Here is a 15777-nt window from a genome sequence, read left to right as displayed (position 1 = left end):
GTAAGAAAGATTTTCTCTTGTTCATTTCAACATGGTAGCATGAACTTCTTTAAACCCTATAACTATTGAGCATTTTTTAATCTTACTAAGAGGAGGGATTAGTGGTCAGAAACTGATTTTGGCAAGGCCCTTGCTCCTAGAAAATAGCTACTATGAAAATGAACTGTCATTTGAAAAATGCACATGCACTTTTCTAGGAACTAATAGGTTTAAGAAAAAAATCAGTAGATGGCAGTCTTAACTTCCAAACATAGCACATTATATCAGCATCTGTTATTTTTAAACCCATTTTCTCCACAGTCATTTTGGCATAAGTTTAGATCATAAAACTTAAAAGAAAGTTATTTGTATTGGATATGGTCACTTCTTAATGTTATTCCATGGTTATAGAGTATCATTTCGTGAAAAGTTTTTGCCAGTTAGCTAACAAAAAAACCCTACAGCAACAAAAGTGTATCGATGCCACTTTCCACTATTTGTTAAGTATAGAGAAATCATAGCTAAAAATGTTAAATGTTCAAAATTTACAGAAGTACTCATTCTGCAGAATTTTTTACTACTTCCTTAAAATGAAGCTCAGAACAAAGGTGCTTTAACAGAAAGTGCAGCAGTTAATATACACAGTTAATATACAGAGTTAGTGTCGTGTGTTCTTCCAACATAGTACTTTCTGTGTGATTTACAGACTTACTACGCTGAGGAAAGGTAGCTATTAAACACAAAGAAAGGTTGAAGTAACAAAAAGAAATGGTGCCCTCCCAGCCTGAATTTCCAGTCTACCATGAGAAGACAATCCAGTTCTGCAATGCCTATGCTTAAAAAAACCAAAACCACCACACAAAACACCACAAGACAATCCTCCCACTTCCTTTTTTTATGTAGCTGAACTCACTGGGCACACACATTTGGTGTGCCAGAGAACCTAGGACACACCATGGTCTAGTAAGGGACAGAGAAGAAACTTTATTAATTCTGAAGTTGGATGCCAAGACTCAAAAGTTTCTTTATTTTCTTGACCAAAAACTTTAAGTTTTTATTTAGCATTGTAACATTTCTGGTTTGTGTTCAGTTCTATTTTTTGAACTTCAGGAAACAACTACATTGTACCATTATATTACGGTATAGATGTGTTGTTATATTACAGTGCAATTAGGATAATCCAGCTCAGGAATATAAGAACCCAGTAACAGACCCACACTAAACTCCATAAGGGTTTCTGCTGTTTGGTTTAACATACTTCCAACAGACTATCTAAATTTCTGAGTCCAAATCTTAGCAACATGCTGACCATTAACTGCAACAGTTTCAAAACAACTACATGAACTTCTTATCCTAAACAATCTTAAAAACAATTATTAAACAGGTTATTAAAAAGTTTAGCAAACTGACATTCTTTCAAAGAAGAAAATTTTTTCAAGTGTAAAACACTGCTTTTAACTCATCAGTGGAATCATCCTTGATTTCAAAGTGCTTGAGTAACATCAGAAACAAAATTAAAATAACAAGTTGTTTTAAATGCTGCTGTGCAAAAATAGAGTGGGGAGGGGGAAGAGAAAGAAAACAGTGTTGTAGAACAGCACTGAAGAATCAGTCTCATAGATCTAACTCGAGTATTTGCTTTTATGAAAGATTTAACATCAAAAAAAGAAAACAATTTACCAGTAAGACATAATTTATACAGACTATAGCTATTACATTAACTTTGCACCAACATATTCCTTCCCTTACTTACTTGCATAGCAAAATCCTGAAAGACCACAAAACACTCTTTAGCCAGAACACATAGATTTTCACATATAAAAACTTCTTACATACTGTCCATAAAGGACACTGCCCAGTGTCTTTACTGCCAGAACACAACACAAAGTAGAACAAAATGCTGTAGCCACCACGTGAGTTTGCTGCAGCTAAAGAACCAGGTGTGCCAATTAATAAATACTTTGCTCATCCTTATGAAAACTGTGAACTTCATAAAGTTATAGGAAATTAGAATTAAAAATAGAGAATTCAACTAGGTATGTATTCAGAGGGCTGGCAAGCACGTACCCTGTATGTAAGTCACCGTACCAATGTGATTAAAACTCAGCCTAATTGATAAAAAGCTGAATTCTTAACCTGTATCTTAAAGTTTTATTCTTTTTAAATATTACAATTTTCTGAGTTTCACTGGTGATATTTTAAAGTAAAACAGAGCAACATAATTCAACAGCAGAATGCAACTTCTGTCCACAAGATAAAATTATAAAACATGTCCGACTACTTGCAAAAGTATGAGGCATAAGATCTTGCATCCAGTTTACAGATACATTTCCAAGTTACTGTCTTTTGTCTCTTTACAAAAAATATTTGCTGCAAAACCAATCTTTATTCCTCAGATGCTAATCTGCTCCTGATGTCTGACCCCAGCCAAAACTTGCAATGCTCAATTTGTGAGATTACAATTATATCCTCAACACTTACACCCCAAAAAGAAGGTAATTAAGTTACTTAAGCAGCAAGGAGCAAATCACTAACAACAACAAGAAAAAGCCTGGTTTTCCCCAGCAATTGTTTATGATGAAAGGTGCATAATGGAAGAAAAATACTCAGCTCAGAAATGAAAGAAAAATTAAACATGATATCAAGTATTTCCCTTAGGAAACTAGCTGTTGAGGTATTAAAATAAAAAAACAGGGGACAGAAAATTACTGACTTGATATATCAATTTTTTTGTAATTCACTTACCTCTGTAAAGACCAAAAAAGCCTTCAAAACGCAAAACCTTTTTAAAGCAGTCAAAGCTGTTTTTATACATCAATTCTCCTACGACTGAACCTGTGGTGCGCTGATTCTGCATACGAGTTTTCACCAGGTCTATGGGATACACTGCAGTAGCACCAACAGCTGTAAGAAAGCATCTGGAGGATTATTTCTGCAATGTCATTGCTGGTGTAGTAAATAATTATTGTGATGATTTTCTATGGCATTCATTTAAACACAAAGAATATATAAGCTGATAAAACCTTGGGTATGCTGGAGTTAAGAAAGAACAATAATGAAGGTCTAGGAAGAAAGTCTCAAGGAGAATGGATGACACTGTTACATAAAACAAGGTGTGCAGAATGAAGAACACCTATCTGAATTACCACTAAGGAAATTTGTGACTGGCATAGTTTCAAAGTACTGTGGAGGGGTTCTAGAATCCAAGTGATAAGGAAAGAAAGGGAATAGCACAACCAAAATGGTTCCAACATCCAATTTTACACATGTATAACCAAGACATCCACCTCAGATAAGATCAAGTAGTCTGGCAAAACAGTGTAAAGTACCCCAAGCTTGGAAACAGAAAGCAGAAATATTACTCACCTCCAGCAACTGAGCCTAAAGTGAACCTGTAAGCTGACTCAGCTATCTGAAGCCAAATAGGTCTGCTTAATTCTCCAAAAGATTGCTGTGTGAGGGGAAAAGAAATGAAAAAAAGCTTGAAAATCTGCACAGGAAAACAAAGGCATCTGTGAATTGCTTTTACAATGGTACAGAAAGAATCTGATAAAAATTACTAGCTTTATGTTCAGGAGGAAGAAGAAAAAGTAATTACTAGATAATGTCTATTGTGCCTAACGGATGAAACACATTTTCCAAGTACTTCTAAAAAAATATTCCTTACATATTCCTGGTTGTGCCAAACCAGTACATTGGTATAACCAGAACAATGATGCTCAAGAAAAAGGAGACAGAAACTCTAAACAACTTTGCTATTTTCTATTCTGTTGCCTTTGAATTTGTAAGGCATGGAACTCCCTTTTGACTCAAATAAAATTCAGTATTTCAAAAGGAAATCTCAGAATAGCTCACAGACAGGCTCTATCAGCACAGAAAATATTTTAAGATTACAGATCCATTAATGCATAGCACAAACATGAGATTTCACGTCTTCAAAACAGAAGACAAGACTTTTTCATGCAGTTGCTAATTTACAGAGCAATGCTGACCTCAATCCTTTCAATTACATACATTATTATAAATGTGTTAAGTATTCTAAATAATACAGTGTGTACAGAAAATATTTGCAGTGACTCATAATTATGTTATAAAATGGCTATTAGAAACAAGGTAACTGAACTGCTTAACAAGACATGTTCACAAAGTTGCACTGTAAAATATGTAACATGGGCCAAAGTTTCATCCAACCATAAGTAAGACAATTAGAGAATAACTGATATTATGCAGTATAAATTGTTTGGGCTATCTAAGGGGCCAAGATGTTAACTTTTAAATACCATAGTAAAGCAGATACTAAAGTCCAAACACAAATCTGTTCTTCCTAAAAGTACCCTGTACGGTTAGCAGATGTGCTTCTGCCAGGACAGCTGGAATGTCCAGACCCCAGACTGGTGCATATTAGGAATTTTCACAAAGATTACCACTCACACACTTCCCAGCTCCCTCTCCAAAGCTACCCAGCCAAGGTAGCTCAGCTCACTGAAGCACCACAGAAGGACAGCCTCAGTACCAGCTACTCTGGGCTGGTGTTACACTGGATGTGCAAAAACCTGCCCACACTGCATAAGGTGCTACACGGTATACACACAACAGAGGACAGGAGCCCATGAGGTCAAGATCAGATCATTATCTGTTAAAAACCATGGATTATATTTGATACTGTTTTTCCACTGAATAAAAAGGTACAGCTAAAACCCCTTCCCTTCACAAGACATTCTCCTCCCCCACAATATAGCTTAACAGAGAAGAATAGAGAAATTCTAGGTAGCACCAAAATTACACACTGCACATGCAGACCAGCATAAAAAAGCATAAATCAAATCTACTGCCTTTACAAGCAATAGAAGCAATAAATCTCAAGAATAACCTCATTATTGTAAAACCACTATGCTTTCCTATTAAAAACAAAACAAACAAACAAAAAAACCCTACACACAAAACCCCAAAGGATAATAAAATCAAAATAACCATGAAAATAAATTATGAAATTCAGATATATTTCTTTTGATTCACGTCAACAATAATACCCCAAAAAGTCTTAGAAGCAGAACTAGTTCTTCATTCCATGGATTTTTCTCCCAGCTTAGCACACCTGCTGCCTTTCAGCTGGTTCAAGATTATTCTTTTTTCTCGAAGCTTCACACAGTTCTCATCAAAATCCAATCATTGCATTTAGACATTAATCTTAGTGAATGCATCACTGAATGTTAAAAATCAAATTCTTTCTGAAGGAAATGTCACTTTTATATTATTAAATAAGTGTTCACAAAGTTTTCAGTTTACTTGTGTGTTCAGATGGATATGTAAATGAATGTAATTAATGCTATAGCTTTCAATCATGAATATTTATAAAGAGAAAATTACTGTAGCTGTCATCCCCATAGGATATTCAGCTGCTAAGCTTTAAAAAAATCTTACACAATGAAAAAAAATTGACAATAAAGTAAACATGGTTGAAAGCAGACTAATTTTCATTTCTACCACATGTATACAGAGTGATTTTATGAAAAAAATTTAGATTTTTCTTTACAAAGGGATTTTTAAATCATATAAAACTGATTACAGAATTGGCTTCATTTCCCAGGGACAGCTGGACCACAGTGAGATGATATTTGCTCTTCATGAACTGATATCTTTCATTTTGTTAATACACTTCATTTACTGTTCACTTAGGATAAGATCTAATAAAAGACTGTTCCTTATAAACTAAATAAAATGAAATTATTTTGCTTTCTGGTGTCTGGTTTTAACACACAATGTAGAATAAGATGAGAATATAATGTACTACTTCCAGAGTATGAAAAGGGTATTCTGTTCTAATGATGAGGGAAACTTTTATCAGTGAGCTCGTTTTGAAAGAGTGCCAAACTACAAAGGTAGTTCTGGGAAGTGAAGTAAGTCAGTATTTTGTCCATCAGAGAGGTGAGAGGTGAACATTTATAAGCTTTGTATTTTTTACTATGTGTACTGAGTTTGTGGGGCAAAGCTGGGGGCAGGGGATACAAGGGTGGCTTTGTGAGAAGCTGCCAGAAGCTCCCCCCATGTCTGACAGAGCCAACAGCACCGCTGGCCAAGGCCGAGTCCATCAGTGTCAGTGGTAGCACCTCTGGGATAATGTATTTAAGAAGGGGGAACAAACCCTGTGCAATGGCAGCTGGTAAGAGGAGTGAGAACATTTGAGAGAAACAATTCTGCTGGTACAAAGGTCAGTGAATGAGCAGGAGGAGGTGCTCCAGGCACTGGAGTAGAGATTCCCCTGCAGACCCTATAGGACCCCACAGAGGAACACGTGGATGCACCCCAAGGAGGCTGCAACTGCATGGAGGACCCATGTGAATCTACTCCTGAAAGGCTGCACCACGTGGAAAGGACACACACTGCAGGAGTTTGTAAAGAACTGGGCTCCACAGGAAGGACTCACGCCAGAGAAGTTCATGGAGGGCTGTGTCCTGTGAAAAGCCTTTTCAGGAGTGAATAAATGTATTCATGGTAAGAAATCCAAGTATCCATCCATGTTTATATCTAAACAGGCCATGCTGACACCTCATACCTTGTCTAGACACATACAGTATCTAACAGCCTGCCCCATTTCCATCCTTACAGCAATATACACAGCATGTTCCACTTGTCAGGAATCTGTTTGAAGTGCAGTATTCTCATTTTTCATTTGCAAGTACATGTGAACATTCACTCAATTTCAATTCTTTTTTCTTCTACCCACCTGCCTCTGGAGCTCTGCCAGGTTATAAGGCAATGCACCTTCAGCCAATGGTGCTATTCTCTCAATATCTGCCAAAGTTAAGCGCCTTTACACAAGGCAGAGAAAAACAAATTATGGTTAGATAAAGCATCAAACATATTAAGTACAGTATTCCTGGACACACCCCCCAAACTGCATCTGAGTTTAAAAAAAGACACTTGTCATATCTGAATGCAGACCTTAGAAATCCGTTACACTGCATTAAAGAATGCTTGGAGATGAAGGAAACATGGATTACTCAGAAGCAGGTTCTTCACTACTAGTAATAAGGGATATAATACACAAATTAAACCATTTCTAGCTATTTCTACGTAAGAATTTGCATGCATTAAAGATCCACGCAAAACATTAACCAGTGCATTTGTAGCCTTTTGGGAGTATTGTATTTTGCTACTTCATATGTATATCTATAATACAACAATTAATAATTGTGCTTGACATATACAATTCACTTACAAAACCCATGGACACAACAAAATCAGTTTACATTGAACAAGTTACTGCAACAAAATAGAACACAAAACCTTTGAAAATTAGGACAAAAATAAGAGGTCACACAGAAAACACAAAAATTATAATTGCAAAATGATAAAATTCATGATTATGTTACCCAGTAACACTGTATAAGTCTGTAAGTTGGTAGAGAATATCTATTTCCAGTGGTGTAATTTGTCCAAAGTGGATTGCAGAATGTGTAAATTCCTCTGGATTCAAAAAGGGAAAGAGAAATAAAATATTTGTGTTTGTCAAATTTCCTCTTTGAATCCTTTCAAATAATTTTAATTTAAAAAAATGACGTCTATCACCAAGAAGCAAAATCCATAATGCAAAGGGGAAAGGTATCTTTAGGAGAACATCTATCCTGAAACAGGCCTTCCCAACACAGACCACATCTGACTCCACAACTCTGACTTATGGTAAATATTCACCAAAGACAACAAAAATCCTCAAATTAGCAAGCTTAATAAAACGACGCCCACAATTTGTGATTCTTGCTTCTGAACTTCTACATAACAAAACATAACAGAAAAATGGTCCATTATTCACAGCTTTAAGGGCAACTGACTCATCTATTCCCATCATGTCCAGACTCCTTCCTCTCACAGCTCTGAATGACTCCAAGCTTAGATATTCATCTGGCCAAATTATACAACATGTTTATGACATAACTGGCAAGTTGCAGTTAACAAGTCCAAGCAGTGAAAACACAGCAGCCTTTTTTCCCAGTACAAATCCAAGCAAGATGTATTTATGCATCTCTACCAAAACACATTGCTAGGCAATTTGTTAAAACTATTTGGAGGATGAGAACAGGCCTTTTATGCTTTCCCTTAGGGAAAAATATGTAAAGCATATGAATATAAGCTAAACAAAGAAGAAGAAAAAAATAAAAAGAACAAAAAGAATTTGGCATGCTTTTTACCACATAATGGTTTGGCTGGTCCCATCCATAAAGGTAGTAAAACTGGTGATAAAATCTGTCATAAACTGGCTACAAAAGCACTCTGCTTTATGTCTGTGGCAAGACAAATACTGCAACCTTTCATATGCACAGGGATTTGTTACGTACTAACTGGCACAATCTATATATAAAACCACTTGGATTTTCAAACTTAACCCATTCCACCACATTCCCTAGGAACTTCCTATCTCTAAGCAACAATGCATCTCTTTCAAGGAGCTGTAAAATCCTCAGTATTATACTGACTTGCAGCTACTCATTTAAACAATAATTCCTGCCAGAATCTTCTCTTTAATGAGCTAACTGAAAATACTTACAAACCTGTGAGGATGAAAATCACCCACAGCTAAAAAAACACTTTCCCAGTGGCCATAAACTGACTTCTGACTCACCTTAACCCATGTGCATCATCAATTACAAAATGGACAGAATTAAAAAATTAATAAACTATAGGAAATGTATCTTACCTTTTGTGACTTCAATATCTCTTCTTGTACCTGCTATATTACTGTATATCTTCCTAACAAGATCCATGTTATTCAAAAGGGCATTAAATGCATTGAAAAAGGAAAAGCTGACCTGATGTGATACAGTTCCACCAGCTACCTTTAAAAATTAAATGAAAACAGTTAAGTGCCTTAAACACTTTTACAACATCTCATTACAATTACAGATGCACTCATTTGAGCAAATTATGAAAGAATTAAAGATATCTTTCTATTCCTGTAATTTGAAGATATTTTTAATAGAAACATGAGGGGAGAATTATGAAACAGGATACTATTTTTGTGGTAAAGATTGAACACTAGGAAACGATTAGGAAATAAGCATGTAAGTAGGTTATTGTTCAAGTTATCTGATAGATACATTAAAAGTGTCACCAAGTAATCTTCTGAAAGAGAAATGCATGCAAATGCCTTTATCTAAAGGCACTAACTGATTTCTTGTATCACATATATCAATGACTATTTACTTCAAAGTCTAAATTTTATAGAAGACATTATGCCTTATGAGTAAGGCAAGGCAAGATTTATAGGTAAGATAGTAAGTTAAAAGTTATTACTTTGTCTTCTCTATAGATTTCATTCGTATGTAATTTTCATACTACATACTTTCAGATTGTAACTTGTATGTTATTACTTTACCTACAGATCTTGCCAAACTATCAGGGCTGTAACCATTCTACCTCTAGAATCTACATACTGATTTTCCAAACTCTGATCTGAAAAAGAAAAGAATGCAAGACTATATAAAAGGACAAAATTTTAAGTAATCTCCAGCTCCTGAGATGACATATATTCAAATATAAAAACTGGATGCTTTTGTCCTAAATAACTTCCATTGGATTTTATTTTAAGGGTCTTTTCCTATATGGTTCTACAACTCTATAATTCTTTCTGTACCAAGCAGTTTGCCCTGCTCTGGTGGAAAGTATAGTAGACTAACTCAAACTGCTTCCAGTGGCACTTTAAACATGCAAATCAGACTGCCAACCTTTTCACTACTGCAGCCAAGGAATGCTGCCATGTTTCACCCTGCCCACTCTATTATGAAGCTGATAATCTCTAGCACCAAGGCAGTGAGTGATAAACAGGTAGAAGACAAATTGGGAGAGAAGCTGTGCCATCTTCAAACATCACCACTATTAAACTCTGAATTCAAGGCACTTTTTGTTAACACTTACTGAAACTAAGTTTTCTTCCACAAATGGAGTTAGCATATGGGAGCGAATGGTAACCATGATCTCATTGAAGTCCAGCCCAGTTATCAGACCACTTTTATTTTTGTCCTTCAATGCAAAGGCTTGTCTTGCATGTTCTGACTGCAGCTCCTAGAATGAATATTCAGAGATAGCAGATTAGAAGCAGATTCTGTAACCCACTGTTGACAAAATTTTCACTAAGTTCATATTCTTATGCTCCAACAGGTCTGTACATATAGACAATAGAGTAACTACAGTTTAAACTTCAAGGCCAGCTCAACTATAATAAGAAGTCTACATACTGATTTTTTCCACAAATTCATTCCTCTGTCAAAGAAAAACCTCAGTTCAACTGTAAGGAAATATGCACTTTCACTAAATGATTTAAGAAATGAACTTCACATACCCATGTCCTGCCTGCTATCTATTCCTTAATTAAATACTTAAGTGCTAGAAAAACTTCTGATACTGATCTTGAAGACACAAAGTGAGATGATCTCTTACATATCCAAGATGAAATATGACTGGGCTCTTATATACTAACTCACTGGAAAGTACTTGAAAATAAACAGGAGGAAAGTGAAAATTATATAATATGGATTTAGATTGCCCCAAACAGTTATCTCCCATAATGTCACAAATGGTCACTCATTTCAGACAATTTAAAACTCCTATACAAACTGTAAAAACCTTCACACAAAGATCACTGTGGTAACCTAACCTCAAGATAATAATGATAGTTATAAATTCTATGTCCAGAAAAAGTTGTTTCCTTCTATTCAAGCAAACAATAAAGCCCATTCAGCTGTCATTCAGACCTCTAGAAGCGCTAAAAAATAACCACATTCTGACAGACAGTAAAAAGAGGGCAAACCATCTAGCTTACATCACCTTTACAGTAATTTCTCAACTCTCATAACCTCATGAACAACATTTTCTAGATCAGGGTACAACAAAGCCGCTCTGATTCAAGTCCCAAACCCCAAAAGATAGTTTTAGACCAAAAGAGAAAAACAATCTTATATGAAAAGAAGGGAAAAAAATATCCAAATTGTATACATAATGAAATTACTGCAACCCATACTAGACTTCCCTACATAAGGGTTTTAATCATACTATGACAATAAGAGGCTACTGTATCTTACATAGCAGTATCTTGGAAAAACAAACATAAAACCAGAACCAACATTTATCACTCTTGCTCTGAGCTCCCAGCAAATCACTTTGGAAGCAGGTGCAGAGGAGGGCCATAAAAATGAGAGAGGACTGCAGCACCTCCACTGTGAGAAAAGGCTCAGAGCTGGGGCTGTTCTGTCTGGAGAGGAAAAGAAAACAGAAGGCTCCTGGGAGACCTTACTGCAGCCTTTCAATATTTATGGGGGGCTTATCAGAAAGATGGTGACAGACTTTTTAGTAGGGCCTGCTGTGATAGGACAAGGGGTAATGATTCTAAACTAAATAAGGGTGGTAAAGCTCTGGAACACATTGCCTAGGGACGTGGTAGATGTTTCATCCCTAGAAACACTCAAGGTCAGGTTGAACAGAGCTCTGAGCAATCTGATCTAGTTGAAGACATCCCTGCAGATTGCAGGGAGATTGGACTAGATGACATTTAAACATCCCTTATAACACAAATATTCTGTGATCCTATGAGGTATTTTTATCTTCGGCAATAATTACAGATTATGCAGAAGCACATCTATCACTCCTTACTTTTAAGACAATACATACAAAACTTTTCTTGCATCAAAGGCAGCTCTAAAAGTGCATAATCTATTTTTCTTCACATCTACTAGACAGGCAATTTTATGTTATATCACAAGGTGGTCATTGCATGTTAATTTATGGAATTCAGTCCAATTACCAACAACTCTGTGAACTTCCTTTCCATTAATTACAATGTAAATTTCACCTAATTTGCTCTTTCTCCATCCTTTATAGATGACATTTTCCTTTCCTTCCCTCTAGTATAATATTCAATTCATAATATATTTTAACTGTAATTTTTGGCTTAGCACAAAGTGCAGTCCAACAAGTGAAATTCTTTAAAGCCCAATTCCTAAGGGGTAGTTCAGCAACAACTCAGGAAATCAGATTTTACCTCCTGTAAGCTGGCTGCATTTAAGACCAAATTCCCAGTATTTGTGTGGTAGCATGCATGCCAGTGAGAGAAAAAAAGTGGTAAGTATTAGAATGTTTATAAAAATAAAGAAATGCAACAGAAGCTAAAACCTCTATAGGGGAGTTTTTATGGTCAACAATAATTGGTTATATTAAGAATGCTAACTTTCTCTGGTAGAATTTAGTTTTGCTTTTGAATTCCTATGACAGAACAAGCAGACCCTCAACCCAGTTTAACAACAATCAGTGAAACAGTTAATTTCATAAACTGAAATTAATGTACGTTTTGTCCCATTCTTTTAAAGGATGCTATTCAAGTTACAGCACAATGAGTACACACTGCTTACATGACTGGTATGGAGAAATAACAGTTCATCATTAGCTGTCAGGATTAGTATCAGATAAGGATTATCACTACCAGAATAAATTCAAAATTTATAATGGTATTAGCGTATTATTAGAAGTTAAATGAATTTCAGTTCCAACTTTGGAACAAGGTTAATAACTAACCTGAAGAAACTGAGTGAACTCTGAATAGTTAAGATGCTTCTTCCTGTTATGTCCAAAATGCAGTCGAATAAACTCACAGTCCCAGTTGAACGGGATTTGAAGATGAATAAGAGTTTGTTCAAATATTTCTTTGACATTTGCTTTGGGGAGGGAAAAACAACAGGTGAGCCTTGGGGTACAGTAAATCTACAAACATTCCAGGAGGAATACAAAAAAATTATGATTTCAGCAGCTGTTTAAGAAGTGTTTTAGCTTGTTAAAAATAATTGCTAACCAAACCTTTACAGACCTGTAAAAGAACACATTTGAGACACAAATGATACTTTTTGTATTATTGCATAAAACCATGGAGTGAGTGTTTTATTTAGTTTTAATTAAGAAGCAATTTCCCTCATACATGACAAATAAAAGCTATTTTGCATTCTGATATAAAAATCAATACTGGTTCTCTATCTCTGCCAGGAGTCAAATTAAGCCCTTTATCAAGAGCACAAATACCTGCACTACAATCTCAGGCAATATTTGTCATACTAAGTATGGTTTGATTGAAACTTGATTATTACAATCACACTGTCTGAATATGGCTATTGAAGATAGGTATAAGAAATGACATCTAAAACATATCATTAACTCAGCAGAAAGCACGTTATTAGATGCTTTTGATAAGGCCTTAGCACAAAAATCAAATCCTATAAAACATAATTGGTAGTCTCAGTTATTAAAATGTTTTAAGATAAGTGAAGATAGAGATGCCCTCCTTTAAATGAAGAAAAAACCTGCCATTTCAGATGGAATTCTCTCCATGTATACTGTACAACTGAAATTTTGATGCTAAACATATTATCTGAATTCAGGCAAAAACCTCATCTGAAAAACAGCATGCATTATTCATACACAGCACTGCCATGCTGCAAAACAAGCTTGCTTTTTGTGCAGATTATCAAACTCATGAACTGTATAACAGGACATCTACCCGTAACACATGAACACTTTTCAAAATTTTCCTCACAGTACCTGAAATGGTTTATCAGCCTAGAATCTGCTAACAGCAAAATAAAATGTGGCACAGTTAAAATTTAAAACAAAATACAAAATATTCTAGCTGATAAGACACCCTTTATACATTTAAACAGTTTTGAGAGACAAAATACAGTAAGAACCTTAATTATCATTTGATAACTCTATCAAGACCTATTTACTTGAAGTAAATGTATTGCTTTCTCTATGCTAAAGGACTATGTGATTCATTCACAGTTTCAATTCTGTAGTCTATTAGTTCTAGAGCAAATCTAGGAAATACACTACATGTTTTTATCTTTTCAGTGAGAAAAGGAAAGGAAACATCCAGAATACATGTCTCAAAACAGACACAAAAGTACAAAGGTACAAAGGTCAGATTCCCTGGCTAGATCACCTCCTTCACAATTAGACTGAGATTATATATTCTCAAGGCAGATTATGGCAAGTGATTAAGCATAATCAAACACAAGAGTCAAAACCCTACAGTTTAAACCAGTTTTCACTACAAGGTAAGATAAAGGACTTGTCAGGGTCAACAAGAAACCTAAAAAACAATTCTGACCGTTTCTATCTGTCTACTCATACCTACTCACCAGTATCAATGTGCAAGGTGAGGGTAAAGAAAAAAAGAGAGAAATCACTAAACACATAGTGCTAAACTATTTTATTTTGCCATACTTCCTCTGAAAGTTCTGTTTGTGGTAGATTTATTCATCATTGTTGCAGATCAAGGAATCAAGGTATGTACATTTAAATTCCCCACTTACCACTAATTTACTGCAGCTTCTGGCCAAGCTAGACTCTCCATGTACTACAAACACAAACAGGTCAGTGCAGCTCATTATGGAGCCTGAAAAATGGCAGTGAACTGTGAACAGAGCAGAAGACAGGCAGGCTCTATTGGCTTGGCTACTAATGTACAAACAGGGTGCCAACTGGCTACTACTTACGTGTATGTAAACCTGATTTCTGACACACACTGAGCTTCCCGAATGAAAACGTAGAAAAGAACATGCTGAAGCAGCCAGAAAATTTAAATCTTATTTTCACTTGTTTCCAATAATTGCTTCTCTTAACCTTAGAGAAAGGTAAAAAAAGCCTCACATTTTTCTTTAAAAATTTTGTTTTCTTATTCATCCATGTTCACTGAGACAGATTTTTCACTTGTTATAGTGAGACTTAAGCCCCTGACGTTTTCTTAACTCTCAAGCATTAACTGTATACTACTTTAAAAAACAAGTTTCCTACACTCAATTTTTTTGTTCATAAAAACATTTACAACTACTCATCAAAATATCGCAAGTCAAGACTCATCAGCATATAAAAATAATAGTTTAATTAATAAATTTATATTCAATACTTGAGTGTATTGATACTTGATGAATTCCAGAAATGGCTAACTAGCTCTAAGAATCAGTATCCAAACTAGCTTGTTGCCTCTCTGAAAACTGAGGTGCCTTACCCATTTCTCTTTTCCAGGCAATCTCTCACACTCAGTATATTCTGCTTGTATTACAATAGTCTGGGTTTGAAGACATGCTTTATTATATAATGCTTAATTGCTTCCATGTTGGCTTGGTTTATGAAACACTTGGGGTACACAGGCAAAACTGTGCACTTGTTCTGAAAAATCACTGAGCCACAGAATGGTTTAAGATGGAATGAACCTTAAAGATCTCCTCATTGTAGCCCCCCTGACACAAGCAGGGACATCTTCCACTAGACCAGGTTGCTCAGAACTCCATCCAACCTGACCTTGAGCACTTCTAGGGATGGGGCATTCACAGCTTCTCTGGGAAACCTATGCCAGTGCCTCACCACCCCCACAGCAAAGTAACCGATCCAGTTAAACCCATGGAAACTTTAAATAACATTTACCAAATCCACCTGAGATTCTCAAACACCTCCTGTTAGGTGCTAAAACTGACTATGTCTACCTAAGAGCAGGGGTGCTTTCTTCACAACATATCAACAATGCCTTTATAACCCAATTCTGCTGGCTCTTCTACTACATTAACAGAAACAGCCATCAGCACAGCTAACAACGTGTGTGACAAAAAGCAGCAAACAGACAATCACATTGCAGAAATTATACACAATGCAATCATCACCTATACTTACACCTCTCTGAATTATCAACAAATGCCCCATTTTTAATTTTTTTTTTTCACAGTAGAAGCAAAACACTGACAACAAAGAAAACAGGCAACATCAATGTAC

At 35.7% G+C, this 15777-nt stretch overlaps 1 protein-coding gene across 2 annotated transcripts in view; it reads right to left on the bottom strand.

The window, feature by feature from the left end:
* SLC25A12 (solute carrier family 25 member 12) overlaps positions 1-15777 on the bottom strand; it is a 45733-nt gene that overhangs the window by 14538 nt on the left and 15418 nt on the right. For both annotated transcript variants that reach the window (XM_053948046.1, XM_053948045.1), the window contains exons 5-11: positions 12538-12677; positions 9889-10035; positions 8672-8810; positions 7353-7446; positions 6704-6788; positions 3346-3430; positions 2725-2883 (exon numbers count right to left, since the gene is read on the bottom strand). In XM_053948046.1, coding sequence (XP_053804021.1) covers positions 2725-2883; positions 3346-3430; positions 6704-6788; positions 7353-7446; positions 8672-8810; positions 9889-10035; positions 12538-12677 — 849 coding nt within the window. The remainder of the gene's footprint in view (positions 1-2724; positions 2884-3345; positions 3431-6703; positions 6789-7352; positions 7447-8671; positions 8811-9888; positions 10036-12537; positions 12678-15777) is intronic.

The sequence above is a fragment of the Vidua chalybeata genome, chromosome 7 (assembly GCF_026979565.1).
Source record: "Vidua chalybeata isolate OUT-0048 chromosome 7, bVidCha1 merged haplotype, whole genome shotgun sequence".
NCBI classification, from domain to species: Eukaryota; Metazoa; Chordata; class Aves; order Passeriformes; family Viduidae; genus Vidua; species Vidua chalybeata.
This window is presented reverse-complemented; position numbering and strand designations above follow the sequence as displayed.